Genomic DNA, 19,132 nt, shown 5'->3' with positions numbered 1-19,132 from the left:
TCAAAGACCATAGGCGGAGGAATGGCGGACAATAGAGCGACGATGAAGGAACTTGTTGACAAACAATACACGCATGTCCTTCGGGCGGTTCAGAAACCCACGACCCTCTTTTCCGTTTACAACCAAGTAGTCGTAAATGTCACAAATGTCACCACGTTCAAGGCCCTCTATCTCCTGTAATGCTTCCATCACCTTTTGGCATTGGATATCACCCCTCTCATTCCTAGCATGAAGGGCGGAAGCCATGTCCTTCACGCTTTGAGTGAAATCCAGTACACACTCCTTCATGTCAGACACACCTCTCTTCTTCCTCTTAGAAGAAGCAACAGATTGACTTCCACCTGCAGCAGCACTTGTTTCCATTGGAGTACGTGTCGGAGTGCGCTGCGACCGCTGCCCGACCTCAGGTGGTGAAGTCCTACGAGGGGAAGGTACCTGAGGTATTTCTTCGGTCGGAATATAACTCGGCATGTCATCGTACTGAGACCCAGTACCAATAAAATCAAATTGAGACAAAGTGTGTTCAGTGTATTCACTCTCCTCATTGGCCACGTTGACGACGTAGGCCTCGTCCTCAGAAGGCCGCATAACATTCTTATTTGTTTTTTTGTAGGTTCCATGTGCATATTCATCTCCAAATATTTCAGCCATCTCCTCATAAAAATCATGACTCTGACTGAAGTACCTCTTCCTGTTAGGATAAGACTAGGAATAAAACAAAAGCAGATCAGTTGAAAGCTAGCGGTTTGCATTATATAACTAAAAACACCATGGATATGCTTATACTTAATACCTTCAAGTATTCCATGGCAACGTCCCTTGTAACTACGATTTTCTTTTTCTCTTCATCCCATCCAAAGCCACTTGTGGCAAGCATCTCAGCCACAATTCTGTAGTTGCCTTTCATTGTCTTAACATGGTTTTTCACTTGTTCAAACGTCAAATCGGTACCGCATGCCTTATTAACTTCAAGTAGTGCATACTTATACGCACTCTTCTTGAAGCCGTTGGGAATTTTGCCCCCCTCTATGGCCTCATGCCTAAGGGCCTGTAATAACACCAAGTCCATCTCAGATATCCACGACGCATTTTTTCCCTTACCTTCATCAACCGCATATTTTCCCTTCCCATCATCAGCCGATCTTTCCATTCCCTGCCTCATGTAACAATATCATATCATAATCCATAACAACATTCATATTACCTCAAAGAAACACATTAAACCTTCCACTGGAACAATAAAAACAAACATGCATGAAATCCCATTACAGTACCATAAGTAATAAGATAAAACTTAGAGAACCACAACAGTTTACAGTAGCATAAGTAATAAGATAAAACTTAGAGAACCACAACAATTTACAGTACCATAATTTTCATAAGATAAAACTTAGACAATCACCACAGTTTAGTGTTTGCAGGACCATAACAATACTTCACTTAAGAGTATCAAATTAACTACACAATCCAAATTTCAAAACAAAATAAACAGTTCGACATCAGTCGGCCGTGCCGTAATCATTCCACATGTCACTACATATCTGCTCCCGAATCCGATTTCCTTCCCTAGCATCGGCTGTTCAGCCCAATCGTGGTGCACTTTCACGTTCTTCTGCCTCTGAATCATCTTCATCGGGAGCTTCTCGGCGGCGGCGGCTGGCACGTCTACCTTCTACTTCAGCTACTTCCCTATCAACCTCAACAATATACGCATCATTCGGCATCACCCCTCGTAGGAAGTTGTACACAGCACAACATGCCATAACAATGTCAACTTGCTTTCCATATGCGTACATTTGTTCGCATGTTAGGATGGGGAAACGCTTTTTCAGAACACCAAAAGCACGCTCAATAACATTTCGGGGTGAGGAATGCCTGTAATTGAAAAGCTCTTTCTTTGTCCGGGGTGCGCGACCTCTCTGTTCACTTAGATGGTACCTTGTAACGCGGTAAGGAGTGATAAAATTGCTTAGTAACGGGAAGCCTGCGTCTGCAAGGTAGAACTTCCCAGGGTGGCAGGTAATTCCAAAGTCGTCAGCGATGGCGTCCCCTAAGATCCTAAAGTCCGACGCAGACCCTTCCCATCCCGCGAGAACAAATGTGAATTTCATGTCAAAGTCGCACACGACGAGTACATTCTGCGTTGGGTGGCCCTTACGACCAATAAATCGCTTCTTCATTTCTGTCGGTACTTTTGCAGGGATGTGTCCCATCTATCGCACCAATGCAGTCCTAAACAATTACAAGTGACGGTGTTACTGTTATGTGTTACACTAGAAATTACATATAATTTTAACGGAAGGAGGTTACCTTAAAATAAGGGTACCATCTTGGATTTTCCGCAATCTGCGTAGGTGTCTCAGAAGAAGGTGGTATTATAAATTGGTCTACGATAGACAGAATGGCACGGAGAACCTTATTAAAGTAACGACTTATGGTTTCTCCAGACCTTCGACAATAGACTTTCATGCAACGGTTCCTCAGGTTGTGTGTAACTGTGTGCAGGAAAATCGCAACCTGTTCGTCAACATTACAGTGGATAGTGTCCTTTAGGGTGCCGCTCTCCTTAAAAATATTCACGAATCGTCTAAAGCATTCGACGTTCATCCTAAGGAGATTATGACAATGCTCATCGCTCTCTACTACATAGTTCACGAAACCGCGATCAGTGAGATAGTGGTTCTGGTAAGGACCCCTTTCTATGAAAAGCTCTTGTTCGCCCATTACCGTCATTAAAAATAAACACGCACCAACACAAACAACTGAGGCCACTTCGTCAACCATATCATCTTCATCGTCACTGCCTCCACTTCCCTCGGTATAGACATCAACATCTATTTCCCAGTCATCGTCCTCCATCCTGATGTCTTATCGCAGTTGGATCAAGTCTAACATAAATAATTCCGTCAAAATTACTGCCGTGTTAGTAACCATTTCATGAGACAAAAATCGAACCCAACATAACCGTGTCGTGTAATAGTTGCAAAAAATCACAAACCCACAGCTTCCCGTGTGTTGGATCCATTGATTAAAAATATAAAAAAACATGTAAACAATGCAATTCATGTGCACATTCGCATCAGAACAGTCGTAATAGCACAAACCAAACTGATTTCCTTATTACGGTTGAGGAAATGCGAAAACATCTACTAAACAATACCATTAAAGCCCAAATTAAAATTTTCATTTCACCAGAAGCCAATCAGAGGGGAACAGGGGAAGAAATGATTACCCCAAAACTCCATTGAAATAGTACTGGAACAGGGAAGAAATGCGGCAAAATACACTAACAAATAGCAGAAAACCCCAAATAAATAAATGCATTTCGCCATTTTAGGGTTTAATATGCGGAAAAACCCGAGAAGAGCGGGCACGACTTCGCCATTTCGACCAGAAAACCCCACAAAGCAAACTGATTTTTGTCACTAGGGTTTCAGATGCATCGAACAATAAAACCCCCAAAAAAAATTAAACCAGTCGAATATCAGACATGCAAACCAAGTTATAGCAAAGGTTTCGTCATTTTTTTAATGGGTAGGGTTCCAAAGAACAACAAAAAAACCCCAAATAGAGAACCCAACACTTCCCAATGCAAGAAAGCCCTCAAATAGATCTATCATCACAAACCTTTGATTCAAAGGGGGGAAATTTTTTGAAAAACACGAACTTACCGGACTGGCCTTCCGCTTTTTTCTCCTCGACTTCAGTGGAGAGGGGAACGAAGAGGAGCTTGAGGAAGAGAGAATGGTGGTTGTGGCCATGAATGGTCGTCTCCTTTGTTTAATTTTTTTTTCTGCCCTTACGTCCTCTCGGCTCTGTTCGGAAATGCCTCGGCCAGAAAGAACGAATCTTTTCGTCATTCCAAATCCCTTCTAAATCCCATTCTCTTCCCATTCTATACAAAAAAACCCCATTTGTGGGTTTGCCATTCGGCATGGTGGAGAACGCCACGTGGGCCGACAAGCATCCAACAAGCCCAGTGGTCAAACAGAGAAAACACATCCAAACGGTGCTCTCGAACTTCATTCGGAAATGAAATCCCACCCCAATCCCACATTTCATAGCAACCAAACAGAGCCTAGAGGTTTCTATATTGTGCGGTCCGTTTTATACCTCCACAGACCAGTGGTTAGGATAATCCTATGGAGAAGATTTATGGTCATGCCCTATCTATGTTAAGGCCCAACAAATGAATGGCTTAGATCACACAAACGATGTGGGCCCAACAAATGAATGGTCTATATTGTGCACGCCCAATCTAGGAAGGGACTAATCCTACGGAAAAAATGATACTGGAAAATGATATTAACACAACCGCCCAGAACAAATGTATGGCACATGGGTTGTGGGTCCTACCACAGTACCAACATAGTGCATAGTGTGTAAGTTTTTTGGACCCTTTAACAATTATTGATGGGGAGCTGATATATCCACCCCTATTATTCTATTAATTTTGGGGACACCCCTTCTAAGACCTTCACACCTACTAAAGTACATAGTCACCCATCTCACCTACTAAAGTACATAGTCACCCTTATTTTCAGCCTTTCTAGCCCTCTTATCACTCGATCTCTCCCGGTTCACTCCCATTCCCTCCCTAAGCTAATATTTCATGGGGGAAAAAATTATGATAGCAAAAAATGGCCTAAACGTATGTATAAATCCATGATCCCTAGAGCAATTATATGATGTTTACGAGTGACCTTATTTGGGTAAGGGCACTCGTTAGCAAAATCCTTATTTTATAGAAGGGATTTGCCATTTGATACATGTGAGGTGGCTGCTCTTAGGCAACATCAGGTCCGCAAAATGCCATTTGCAAAGGACCCTAGCAAATCCCATTATAAAAAGAAGTGGGCATCTTCTGTGTTGGACATGTCATCTTTATGTCTTGTGACAGAGACATAAAGATAGGGTCTATGTATTCCTCGTACCCAGTCCATTTATGTCTTCTCAGTGAGAGGGATGTTATATGGGTGTTTGGTAAGATTAAAGGGGTAAGTTTGTTATATAGTGCATAAGATCATTGATTTAAGAAACATATTAACGGGAGATTAAGAGCATAAATAGTATTATAATTTATAACGGGCAATGATATTTTCACTCCCCTTAACAGCAAAAGAAACAAAGAAAAACAAGACAGAGTAAGTGGGGACATAATAAAGCAAAGGTACACTGCACAAAAGAAATAAAAGAGCAAAATCTCATCAAATGAAGCAAATATGTCTTTAAAGTTGAGAAGAGGGTAAAGCAAACTTAAAAGAAAAAAGTAATAGCTCTGTGTGATTCTACTCGCTCTAGCTCGAGAGAAATTTTGTCACCACACTGCAACACCTATCCATTGAATACTGTCGGAGGATACAGAATTTGCCAGAGTGGGTCGAAAATCTCACATCGCTTCGATCTTTGACCATCAACGGTTGTTTTAATATGACTTCATTGCCCTCCGGACTACAACGCCTCACCGCACTCCAAAGACTGTCTATTATGGATTGTCCAAAATTGAGGAGACGATGCGAAAGGGAGAGAGGAGAGGATTGGCACAAGATAGTAGCCCATGTACCGGATATCTTCATTATATGATGTCATTGCCAGGTTCGTTATTTCATCATCCCATCTTTTATCTTTTAATCTACACCAAATAAATAATGTTAATATACAGCCAACACCTCCTTCCTTTACATTTTGCTTTCTCAACTTATGTGGAAATGCATATGTTTTATTCCATCATTTATTCTTACAAATTGTCCAATGTATCATTCTTTTTTACTAATTAATGTGTTTATCCATTAATTATTTATATCTAAATTATATTCAACTTACTTAGAAAGAATCATGCCTTAGATATTTCGTTAAATTAGGCCAGGAATGAATTTCCTTTTTTTAAATGAAAATTCAAAGATGCCCGTCGTGGGTAATTTTACATGCACATCTTTTTTGCAGTCTCAAACCAAAGCCTACTTCTGGGACCCTCCTTCCTTTGTTGTTTGCATTGGTTATGCTCCCTGTTTGGCTACAATTGGGAGGATTTTCAGTTCAGGATTTGCTCTGATCTTGTGCAGGAGGTCTATGCTGGTTTCTGTAAGTTCATTCAGGTTATGGTCTGCTCTTGGGCCAGAGGATTGCTGCTTAGTGTTTGCTTCTATTTTCAGTTTAGTACTAAAGGCTCTGTTGTGGAGGTTTTAAGGGTTGTTTCCTTGTAATTTGTGCAAGAGCTGTTCTCTGATTGTTGTGTTCTTGTATTGCTTCTGCTTAGTGTTTGTTTCTGTTTTCAGATGTGGATTCTAGTGTGGAGAATGTGGTTTGTAAGTGCTTTCTTAATTTCTTCATCAAAATCTAGTGAAATGTATTTCCGTTTGTATTTTTCTGGAGGCTTATTAGTACCACTAAATTCTGTACCTTCTTTTCTTGATGCTTACTAGTATCACTAAATTTTCTACACTTTGTCTCTCTATTTACGCCCTGTTTGGATTGCAAGAAAAGCATTTATGAAGGAGAATTTTTCTTTGGAAATTTTTTTCCTTCCCGCAGTTAGGGAAATGATATAATTATAGTAAATTAATAGGATATTATGATAACTTCAAGTTATCTTTTAGGAAATTATAGAATAATTTTCCTTTCCAAACTTCTCCAGAAAATTCCTTCAATTCAAACAGGGCCATACTGTGTTTTCGATTGGACCCTGCTATTACCGAATTAAAATGTTTTATAATAACACAGTGTTGAATGAATATGAAGGAGAGCTTCCACCGGCCACTAGCAAATGGGCTTAGGGTGATTAGACCTCATTCGTTTGATTTGATTCATTGAAATTGAGATTTTTCTAGTTTTGTTGTAATAGATGTTATATATTGAAAACATCCCCCATGTTTAGCCTTAGTGTTTTTATACTACAAATTATATTCAGATATTGGAATGTAAAACGGCTTTTTCAAAACCATTTTAATTTGTCAGACGGGCATGCCGACACATCTCTAGCAAGAAAATTTCTAAACCTATGAGATTTCTTGGAACCCTAACTTGAACTTGAACTTAATTGTTGCATGTCTGCCATTAAATATTCCACCTTGAATAAATTTAGTTTCTAATAGCCGGTTTGGGGAGAAATTGTAACATCAAGCTTTATCAAAAATCAAATTTAAAAGTCATATTTTGAATCACTAGTTTTACAAAGCTTTATAAAAAATCACCTGCCAGTGTGATATTTTGAATTTGCAGAAGCTTTACTAGAAACTGAAGTGTTCTTTTGCAGAACTAAAATTTAAAGAGAGCATGGTTTTATGTTCAAGTCACCCGAACTCTACAAAGGCTGAGTCTTCCAAATAAATGTGCAAAAGAAAACATGTGCAACTTAGAAACATGAGGCTTCAGGAGAATAACAGACTTTGGAAACCTCACATCCCAACATGTCCTTACAGTATATATGGTGATATTGATAGATATATGATGAAAGTTAGGGCTGCAACTCGAGCCGGGTTTTACCCGACTCGCATCGACCCGACCCGAAAATAGCTTGGGTTGAGTTCAGGTTTCATGGGTTTCAGGTCGAGCCGGGTTCAGCATTCAAAAGCCCGCATGAATCTCGGGTTGAGCCGGGTTTGAAGGGGCCCGACCCGACCCGACCCGAGTTACATAAGTTATAGTATGTACATTTTTTTCTATTGTTAGTTAAAAGTTAAAGGGATAATTACATTTACACCCCCTCTAGTTTCTGACACATCCACTTCCACCCCTATAGTTTAAAACGTGACAAATACACCCTTGTAGTTTCAATTTGTTTAAGGTAGGCCCCCTCAGTTGAAGGTTCGTCCATAGATTAAAGGGTTAGGATGATCCGATGGAGCTGATTTTTTGGGCACACCCTATCTATGTCAGGACCCATCAAATGAACGCTTTGGATCATCCAAACAATGTGGGCCCACATTATTTGGATGATTTTTTGGTAGTGTTTGGATTCGGGTAGGGGCCCACATTATTTGGATGATCCAAAGCGTTCATTTGATGGGTCCTGACATCGATATGGTGTGCCCAAAAAATCAGCTCCATCGGATCATCCTAACCCTTCAATCTATGGACGAACCTTCAGCTGAGGGGGCAAACCTTAAACAAATTGAAACTACAGGGGTGTATTTGTCACGTTTTAAACTATAGGGGTAGAAGTGGATGTGTCAGAAACTAGAGGGGGTGTAAATGTAATTATCCCAAAGTTAAAAGTGAAAACCCACTGTTACTGTATGTGAGTGTAATTTCTGCTTCTATGAGTTGAGTTGATTCAAGTGTTTGATTCAGCATTGTTTGATTGTAATTACAACATTGTTTGATTACAGCATTGTTTGATTCAAGTTTGATGTGAGTGTAATTACATCATTGTTTGATTCAAGTGTAATGTGAGTGTAATTTCTGCCTATATAAGTTGAGTTGCCTTGCCAAACAAGAATTTTCTTTAAAAATTTGCGTCAACGTGAAAAAACCCGACGCGACCCGAACCGACCCGAGATTTATCATGGGTAGGGCCGGGTTTGGGAATCGTGGGTTTTCCGGAAAAAAACCCGACCCGACCCGACCTGAGATATTTCTCGGGTAGGGTTGGGTTCTCCAAAACCAGACCCGCCCGACCCGAGTTGCAGCCCTAATGAAAGTATATGATAGATAGAAATGTGAGTTTTTATATGGTGCACTTGCAGCTTGAAAGTACATCGGGCCCACTAGTATGGATGATCTAAACCATTCAGGTTTTCATCCCTGCCATAGACATGCTGTGCTCTAAAATTGGGCCCCGAAGGAAAATCATAATCTTTCGATTTGTGGAGGTTTCTATATATATATATATATATATTAAATTTCGGTCGAAATTTCGGTTTTTCTGAAATTTAACCCAAAAAACTATTTTTTTATATTAATTTAATATTTTACCGAAATTTCGACCGAAATTTAATATTGGTTTCGAGTTATGTACCAGATTTTGACCGAAATTTCGAAATTCCAGGGTCCGAAACGGTACCGAAACCGAAATTTTAAACCTTGCTAGTAACTTGGAAACACATCATTGGCGCATGGATTGTTAATTTATTCTGTTATTTTATCTTAACAATTTCTTCGAGAATGAAATACTTTTATCAGAAAAAGGGCAGCTGGTCTGTGCAAAGTGCTACCTATGATTTCTTATGTGACTTATAAACTCCCAAGGATCAGAAACCTCTATTTTTTTAGAGAAACTACAAAGTGATACCTTTAGACACTTTAGAAACTTCCTGTGTCAACCATCTCTACTCGCCTGAGTCTACTCTGTTTTACTGTGGCCGAGTTCTCACCCAATTCTGAAGTTTGTCTTACCAAGTCCATCAACTCATTTATCTAGGCTGAGTTCTCGTTTGAGTTCTTAAAAAGTGGTTTTGACTATGATAATAAGTTTGAAGTTTCAAAAGAGTGAAATATTTCACGAATAGGAATATCCAATGTGGCCTGCCCATTGGATTGCTTATGGCCCAAACTCTGCTATGATTGGATAATTCTAACAATCTGATCAAGAGTTGCTAATCAGTGGCCAGGATTATGGGCAATAGTTAACATTTATTAGCCAAGATTGCTTTGGTTGGATGGTTGGATTGTGTCTGACTGGAGTAGTTTGGGCCATGGCCAATCCAACGAGGTTCTTACTACTAATAAGTGACGAATTCTCAAAGATTTGGTAGAGTAGATGATACGACCACAAATCAACTGCCAACTTCCACAAGGAACCGGCAACCACCCAAGCATCTCAGTGATTACACATATTAGCAGTTATGAGAAGTTATATTACTTGTGGTCATAATTCCAATGGAAGTTATTTTCAGTTATCTTATTTTCTGTTTAAAGGGATGATGTATTCACATTTGAAGGAGTAGAATAATTATCATAATTCTCAATTTCATCTTCTCCCACTTCCATTTTCTGGAGGACCTGTCCTCGAAAACAGGGATCTATCATTGGTGCTTTCATTGATTCTTCTCCCATCATGGCAGAAGGAACTTGCCTCGGCAAACTCGACGAAACCGTCACCAACCACACCAATCAACTCGCCACCATAACGGAGCAATTAGCCGCACTGGTCACCACCGTCACATCCTTCGATGGAAAGTTGGAGCAACTCCGTCTAAACCACCCTGCCCCACGCACGCCCGACACTCAATCAACCCACACAACCCATTACCGATTCCTAAAGCTCGATTTTCCGCGATTTGACGGAATTGACCTGCTTGGCTGGATCTTCAAAGCCGAACAATTATTTGGCTACCACAATACGCCCAGTGATCAACGACTCACAATCTCCTCATTCCACATGGATGGAGCAGCCCTTGCATGGTTTCAATGGTGCCACCGAAACCATCAATTTCAAACATGGGACGGATTCACTCGAGCACTCGAAACAAGGATTAGCCCATCTCAATATGTCGACCACCAAGGCGCATTGTCGAAATTAACGCAAACTACAACTGTTCTTGCGTATATTACAGACTTTGAAACCTTAGCAAACCGTACTGATGGCCTACCACCATCTTTCATGCTTAGTTGCTTCATCTCTGGCCTCAAACCAGAAATTCGCCGCAAAGTCCAAGTATCACAACCAACACACCTTGCACAGGCTATTGGCCTCGCCAAACTTCAAGCCGAAAAACTAAACGACATACATCGTTCGTCGTTCCGACCCGTACCTTCCACCCCATCCCCACAACCGCCACCACCAAATACATCAACATCAACCCGCTTTCCTATCCGCCGCCTTACACCCGGAGAAATGCAAACTCGACGGGAAAAAGGATTATGTTTCAACTGTGACGAAAAATTCTCCCGCAACCACCGTTGTAAGCCACAATTTCATCTCATGCTCGCCGATGAAACGATTGACATGGCAGACCCAAACATTGAACGAAAGAGTGGTACCTGACGACACCCTTCTACTGGGCACACCGGCAGAAATTTCTCCTAATGCATTCCAGGGGCAACCGTCTCCACGTACCCTCCGCTTCACCGGAAATCTACACGGAACACGTCCAAATTCTTGTCGATGGAGGAAGCACCCATAATTTCATCTAAGAATGCGTCGCTGCCCATCTAAAACTTCCATCCCACTCACACCCACCATTCTCTGTCACCGTTGGTAGTGGTGAAACCCTCACGTGCAAGGGACTGTGCAAAGATGTTCCACTCAAAATTGGAACAACTACTTTCCAAACAGACCTTTTCATCCTACCATTACATGGCACATATGTTGTCCTCAGAGTTCAATGGTTAATACCATTGGGACCTGTTACCTTCGATTACCACCACCTTTCCATGTCCTTTAAGTGGAACTCAACCAACATCACTCTCTTTGGTGAACAACTACCAACAGTACATTCCATTCAGCCATCACAACTCCAACGCTACTTTCGCACTTCCGCCGTAGCCTCTTTGTATAACATATGGCCAGTACCACCACAAATGAAAGATCAAACAACACATCCAGACTTACACCCAATACTAACTGCATACATCTCTCTTTTCTCACCACCCCATGGCCTTCCTCCCATTCGCCAATGTGACCACCGCATCCACCTAACCCCTGGATCAGCCCCTGTAAACGTCCGACCCTACAAATATCCATATTACCAAAAACGCAAAGTCGAGCTATTGGTTACAGAAATGCTAAAGGACGGCATCATACAACCAAGCACCAGCCCATTTAGTTCACCCGTCCTTCTTGTCAAAAAGAAAGATGGTACATGGCGATTTTGCGTCGACTACGGCGCACTCAATACCGTAACCGTGAAGGACTGTTTCCCTATTCCGACAGTTGAGGAATTATTTGATGAATTACATGGTTCTCAATATTACTCAAAACTGGATCTCCGCTCCGGTTTCCACCAAATCCGTGTCCACCCTGAAAGCATACCAGCGACCGCATTTCGTACACACGACGATCACTATGAATTTTTGGTCATGCCATTTGGCCTAACCAATGCACCCTCTACCTTCCAAGCTGCCATGAACACCACATTCTCCCCATTCCTTCGTAAGTTTGTCCTCGTCTTCTTTGATGACATCTTGATTTATAGCCCAACTTGGGAAGCCCACCTTGACCACCTCCGTCAAGTCCTCCAACTGCTCTCTGTCAACCACTTCCACCTCAAACTCTCCAAATGTTGTTTCGACGAACAGAAAATCAAATATCTTGGCCACATTATCTCATGTCACGGTGTTGCCGTCGACCCTACAGAAATCCAAGCCATTACCCAATGGCCACGTCCGACAACCATCAAACAACTCCGTGGCTTCCTCAGTCTAGCCAGCTACTATCGCCGTTTTGTCAAAAATTATGCCTCAATTGCAACCCCTCTGACTGACCTCCTACGAAAGGATTCATTTAATTGGTGTCCAGCCGCTATCTCCGCATTCGAGTCTCTAAAATCTGCCCTCACTACAACACCCATCCTATGACTCCCAGATTTCACCGAGACATTCATCGTCGACACTGTAGACACCCCATTTTGACCGTGCCCTACACCTCCTTGTTTTGTGCATAACTTTTTCAAATCAGTGTGTATGGACCCCAAATTGCACCCTGGGCTAGCTTAGGGTCCCACCAAGGTCCCTGTGAAATTTCGTCAAGATCCGAGCACGTTTGCCTGGCGAACGAGCCAGGGCAGTGTCGTGGTGCAAGTTCAGAAGAGGGAGGGGTGAGATACGTCTTTTTCCATGTAAAAAGGGCATTCTTGGGAATTTATGTTGCTTCTCTCGCAGGTAATCTTTTATGGCCATTAGATCAAATCAAAGGGTTTAGATTAAGAGAGAGAAGAGAAGTTTCTTGCCCCCATTTTCTACTTGGCCCTCCCTGTTAGTATAAAAAAATAGCGAGAAATGCCTTGGAGGGGGCTGTCCGGGGGAGAAAAGGGGGTCGAATATTTTTTTTTTATATAAACCAGCGAGTTAGGGTTTTCACGAGAGGAGGCGCCTCATTTTTTTTAGAAAGGGAGAGGGAGAAAGAGATCGCAGAGAGAGAGGGAGGAGGAGCAAGAGGACCGGCCGATTCCTCATCTTCTCCAAACCCTATCTTCATCACCACCTCTAGCCACCACCATCCCCTTCTTCTTCTACATTTTTCTCCTCCTCTAAAACCCAAGACCCAGACCCATTTTTCTTAACCCCACCACAACCTCCACCTCCTTCCACCTCCGCCGCCAGCCACCACCCTCTGCTATCTTCTCCGGCCGGCCATCGTTTTTTTTTTGTCCACTACCCACCGGATTCCTCAAATCCCCCATTTCCAGCCACCTCCACCACCACACCATCATCCGACCACCGCCACTACCCCTCTATTTTGACCATCCATTTTCACTATCAATCCCTCCATTTTCAACCACTTTTCATTTCCACCTCTTTGAAACCCAAACCCATTTCGAAACTCATCAAACCCTCTTCTATTTTATTTCACTTTTTCATGCAAAATCAGAGAGAGAGAGAGGGAGAGAGTGATTTTCTCCGGCAGCTCCAATCATCGTCGGCCATCGCCACCATCTCCACGCTCAACCGTCTTCATCTGGAACCCCATCTGGTTTCAGCAGGGAGGAGAGAGTAATAAAGAGAGAGAAACTGATAGAGAAAGAGGCCTCAGCGATTTTTCTTCTCCGGCATCAACTCCGGCCGGACCCATATTCCCACAACCGAACCCACCTCCACCCTCTTCTTCTCATCTTCCATCTCCACCTCCAAGCCATCCACCTCTGGAATTTCGCTCGAGCCCTCCTCCATACAAACCCATTTCATTTTCTTGACCAAAATCCATTTTCAAATCACCACCACTCCTTCGTCTTCTCCGGCCATTAACCCCTTTCCTCCATTTTCGCCCACTGCCACTCTCCAAAACCCATTCCCAATATTTCCGACCCCCATTTGCAAGCGCCGCAGATTTTGGGCGAAATTTCGTGGCGTTTTCGCAGATCTCGGGACGTGCAAAAGCGACCCCCGCTCGGCTCTTGATCCCTACAATCTGGTAACATATCTCACTCCCATTTCTTCTCTACAATTGTTAGTTGTCTTGTTCGGTTGTGAATTTTTCATTTAATGAATTGATCCTCTGTTCTTCCTGTTTGTGTTTCATGTATACCAACGTTTTTGCTAGTACGGCATTTTCCCCCAACATAATCCCTGTTTTATCGAAATTTTTATAATGTTCATTCAGTCTGTCGAATGTTGAGACTAGGCATAGTTGTTCTGAGCATGTGAAACGATTGTATCCCGTTTATATAAGATTCGGACCTGTGTATACCATTCCCCTTGGTTCTGTGAGCCTGAGGATGGGCTGATGAAATATTGAAGCATGGTTATAGGCACTGTCACTTCCCTTGCACATACTAAAAGTGTCTCTCATTAAGTCGGGGCTTGAATTTTAACTTGGGTTGTTTTAATGAAAATGTTGAGCATTATGGTGAAAGACATGGGTCAGGTCAGGCTTATGTCTTTAGAACAGTAGTGCTCACATCATTATTTTTTGTTCTTTTGTCTTTGGTTTCAATCCGGCAAGGATAAAATGACAACATAAAGCTAACCTTTCGGTTTGATCTTAATCGCTTTCGTCTAAGGATTGCTAGATTTTTCCACTGCTGTGAAAGTCATGCGATAGCCCGTATAGTGTCCGGGACAAGATTGCTACAAGTCCCTCCTCCCGATACTTGATTCGTCTGCAGAATGTCTTCATAATGTACGTAGTTGGCAATTCCTGGGAAAATCAATACCAGCCGCAAGTTCCAAGTTATCCTTTAAGGAATGATTCTCTGCCTTGATTTTGTCCTCCTCCGTAGTTCTTGATTTGTGCATCCAAGCAACACAAAGGCGGAGCTTGGGTTCTTTTCGATTCAACATTAATCAAATGTCGGCTTACAATTTGATTTCCTAGGAGGGAGTTGCGGGCTATGATGAGGCTACTCGGAGCCCTTCCTTTTTCTTTTTATCTTTACCCTTGTGGGTTTTGGTATCAATATTCGGGTTTATTTGGTATTTCTTGAGCAAACCCTTGTCCTCTTGATTTTCCATTAGAGCTTAAGTTTTTCGCAAGTGTTTGGCATTTCCATGGATTTTTGGAATTTTCCTCTTGGGTTCAGGCGATGAAGGCGCTAGCCCAAGCCCATCTTTAGGGGACTCGCTCAATCCAAGTAGCGCTCCCCTCTTTTGTTTAGTAGGCCTACCCAACCTTTTTGGATTTCTTTTAACCTTTTTTTTTTTTTTTAAAAAAAGAACCCTTCTCTGGGCAATGATTAGGTTACTTGGAGCTCGTCTTTATGTTTTGTGGCTCACTGCTTCGCACTTGGATCTGCACAAGTTGATGTCCCCTGTATGCACTGAAATTTTTACTAATTGGAATTATCATAATCTTTTGATATTTCTAATACTCTTCTTATCTTAAGCATTGAGTTAGGTTCTGAAGACAATAATGAATGGACTGTTCAGGTGAGATTATTTTGAAGCTTATCATATTTGTTTAAATTTTATTTAAATAAATTATTTTAGAAAAAGAAGGAGATCAGATGACTACTCTATTCGATAATATCGACATGAGTACTGTCTGATTTCAAGGCGGGATTAGAAATATTATTTTGTGTATTATGATATCAGATGATTACTTTAGCATCATCTGATTTCATCCCCATATTGGGGTGGTGTTTGTGTTTGGGCATAGAAGTGTTTGATATTGTTTTTTTTTTGCTTTCTTAGGCTATCCAGCGGCTGGTCTTGACTAATTAATGTTGTTTATCTTTTTATGATTGTTATAGATTGTGTATTTTTTTTTATTGAAAATTCTTCTTTGCTTAGCACTTGTTTTATTTTTTATAAGAATAGAATGGGTTTGCGATTATCTGGTAGCCTTTTCTTCTCTCTTTGATAGACTAACACAGTCTTATAGATTTCTGTTAAATTTCTTTAGATACTAGAATCCTCTCTCATTGCGAGGGCGATGAAGGCGCTAGCCCAAGCCCATCCTTAGGGGACTTGCTCAGTCCGAGTAGCATACCCCTTTGTATATAGGAGACTTGCCCAGTCTCATTCTCTTACTAAACCTCCTCTTTGTGCGCCGTTTGGTTTTGGGAGAACACCCTACTCGGCTTGGCTTCATACCCCTACCCTTATGGGTATTGGATTGCACATTTGTTGCACCCTAGGGCTAGGTAGCTGTCCGGCCCGGCTGGGTGTTTTACCTTTGCCAAATATGCACAAGGTCTCTTTTTCCTTTTGCTTGTAAGCTTCTCCTTATTCGATAGTCCATTCGCATAGGAGTCGGCCTTGATTAGAGAGTCTTTGACTCATTCGCCTTTTAGGTGATGTTATAGGAGAGTCTTTGACTCATTCGCCTTTTAGGTGATGTTTTAGGAGAGTCTTTGACTCATTTGCCTTTTCGGTGGTGTTGTAGGAGAGTCTTTGACTCATTTGTTTGTGTGATGTTGTTATCAGTGGAGTCTTTGACTCATGTTTCCATCTCTTTTGAAGAGTCTTTGACTCTTGTATCTCTCGTTTGCTCTTTTTGAAGAGTCTTTGACTCTTGTATCCCTCAGTTGCTCTCTTTGAAGAGTCTTTGACTCTTGTATCTCTCGTTTGCTCTTTTGAAGAGTCTTTGACTCTTGTATCTCTCATTTGCTCTTTTTGAAGAGTCTTTGACTCTTGTATCCCTCAGTTGCTCTCTTTGAAGAGTCTTTGACTCTTGTATCCCTCAGTTGCTCTTTTTTGGAGAGTCTTTAACTTTTTTATCCTTCAGTTGCTTTTATTAGAGAGTCTTTGACTCATTTATTCGTCAGTTACTGCTATTAGAGAGTCTTGGACTCATTTGCTCTTATAATGGTATTATTAGAGCCTAGTTTCTCCTTTTAACTCTATGGTTCATCCCTAGGATGTTGTTTTGTATATTCCCTCCGGTCTTTGACCAAAAGGGTGAAAACATCAGAAATTTTAAAATCCATAAACATTGAAATCATTAAAAATCTAAAAAACATTAGAAACTTAAAACATAAAAAATAGTTGATTTGCTGTAAGTGTTTGATAGGTAGAGAGTTCGTTTCGAACTACGTTGGCTTGATCATCTTCCACGAGGTACGTAGTGCAGCTTGGGATACATATCCCAAGTCCAGCCAAACTTTGTAAATAAATGCTTTAACCTTTTTTCTTCAAAACCTTGTTTTCAACAAAATCTTCCTCTAGAGTTAGGAGTTTGTCCTAGATAGAGAGTTTTAGAGTTAGGAGTTCGTTTTCGATGTGTTGTGTGCTTGTTTGTATTTGTTTTAGAGTTAGGGGTTTGTCCTAGAGTTATAGGAGCGCCTCCGTCCGGTCAGTTGGCGATTCAGATCGCCGACTGATGACTAGGTCTAAGATGCGTTAGTGATCCCATTGTTTTCCTTAGGAAATACAGCCTAGTTACACATAGGTTGTAGGAACCACCTGCATTAGCTTAGGGCTAACCTGCATTTAGTTAGGGCATACAGGGTGTCCTAAAATCTACAATTCACTGAAATTTAAATAATCGTACAAGAAGCTTTAAGAACTAGTCCGGTCTTTTAGATCGAGTCTAAGATAGAGGTCTAGGTGTCTTAGGCATCATAGTTTCGAATAGGTGCGAAGAACTACGTTGCCTTGATTCTCGTGGAGGCGGGGATACGTAGGCTTCTTTGGATGAATACCAGACCATCCGAGGACTCAGGCTAATAATTTAGAGTCTTAGGATTTGTTGTGTAGTTATTGTATGATTTGATATGTTTTCTCATTTTTTTGTACTGATCTCATACCTTTAGCTATAGCTTGCATGTGTTTGCACATCAGAACTTAGACACCCATTAGGCTTGTCACTCATAACCTAGCTATGCTTAGGTGGCACATCTTTCATTTTATTTTATATGTGTTTATTATTTTTATCCTCAGGAAATGCATGCTTAGGTAGACGAGTCCTGAGGATTGTTCCCATTTCACATGATTTTTATTCAAACTTCTTTGGAGTTGCTAAAAATGGCATAAGAGACCAAGTGCTTGCACTCGGACGAATTGGGGGTGCTCTCAGACCTTCCCCATTCGTAACCAGGCACGAACCCATATATATTTCTGGTTATCCATTGCACAGAGGATTTGATTTTAGGGTTCCATGGCATATCCATGGATGGCGACTCTGAGTTTATTTCAGGTATGTCTTGGTTTCGAGCCTTGGCTCCGGATCGAGACATATCTCTTTCTTTTTATATCGCCACTCGTGCTATGCTATGAGGGTGGCATCCGTTTCGAGAGTTCCTTGGCAGAGCTCCCATTCACGTGGATGATCCAGAGGATGGTGTGGGGACTAGTTTCCCTCACCTCACTCGTCCTCGGATCGGGGTCCATAGACACAGATGCTTCTGGTAAAGCTATTGGTGTTGTTCTGTCCCAACAAGGCCATCCCATAGCATTTTTCAGTAAGACACTCTCACCCCGCTTAGAAGCGTCATCAACATATGCACGGGAAATGTTTGCCATAACTGAATCAGTCCTTCGCTGGCGACACTACCTCCTTGGCCGCGATTTCATCATCCGCACGGACCACCGACCTCTCCAATATCTCATGACCCAGGCACTACAAACTCCAGAGCAACAATATTGGCTCCAAAAATTGGTGGGCTACAACTACAAAATAATTTACAAACCCGGCAGCGAAAATGTTGTGGCTGATGCCCTTTCTCGTTGCACCGATTCAGAACTGTTCGCGTTCACCATGCGATACACAGATATCATCCACAACATCCGAAAGGAAATCATGAATGACCCTCCGACCCAAAAACTCCTCGCCGAACTACAAGCGATCCCGGCCACCAACCCACATTACACTCTCAAGAACGAAATCCTCTACTACAAAAACCGTGTCTACCTAACCCCAACATCATCTTTGAAAACTGTTGTTTTCAAGGAACTCCACTCTACACCATCAGGTGGTCATTCCGAATACACAAGAACATTGGCGTGGATTCGACAAAGTTTTTATTGGCCAAGGATGCGGAAGGATATCCAATTCTGGGTCGGCGAATGCCTCATTTGTCAACAAAGCAAATACTCAACCCGCTCACCACAAGGTTTGTTACAACCGCTACCAGTCCCTACACGTGTATGGGAGGAC

General features: G+C 41.8%; 1 protein-coding gene and 1 long non-coding RNA gene across 2 annotated transcripts; one reads left to right on the top strand and one right to left on the bottom strand.

Moving 5' to 3' along the window:
• Positions 1–1,162, bottom strand: LOC143859011 (uncharacterized). The gene is made up of 2 exons (XM_077369689.1): positions 794–1,162; positions 1–705 (listed from the first exon to the last, which is right to left on the bottom strand). Exons 1-2 carry the CDS (start codon positions 1,160–1,162, stop codon positions 1–3), a joined length of 1,074 nt encoding a protein of 357 aa, XP_077225804.1.
• Positions 1,163–5,135: 3,973 nt separating this feature from the next.
• Positions 5,136–6,398, top strand: LOC143859273 (uncharacterized). The gene is made up of 2 exons (XR_013239219.1): positions 5,136–5,595; positions 5,944–6,398. It is a non-coding gene; the product is annotated as an uncharacterized LOC143859273 (long non-coding RNA).
• Positions 6,399–19,132: the final 12,734 nt, after the last annotated feature.

Source organism: Tasmannia lanceolata, unplaced genomic scaffold (assembly GCF_043159265.1).
Source record: "Tasmannia lanceolata isolate RefF3 unplaced genomic scaffold, GAP_Taslan_0.1 ptg000029l, whole genome shotgun sequence".
Lineage (NCBI taxonomy): Eukaryota > Viridiplantae > Streptophyta > Magnoliopsida > Canellales > Winteraceae > Tasmannia > Tasmannia lanceolata.
Note: the sequence above shows the minus strand (reverse complement) of the source record. Positions and strands in the feature narration are given on the sequence as shown.

Coding starts and splice junctions, on each gene's coding strand:
- LOC143859011 (XM_077369689.1), bottom strand. CDS start 1,162: ATGAGGCAGGGAATGGAAAGATCGGCTGATGATGGGAAGGGAAAATAT. Junction 706..793: donor TTGCCATGGAATACTTGAAG/GTATTAAGTATA, acceptor TTTTATTCCTAG/TCTTATCCTAACAGGAAGAG.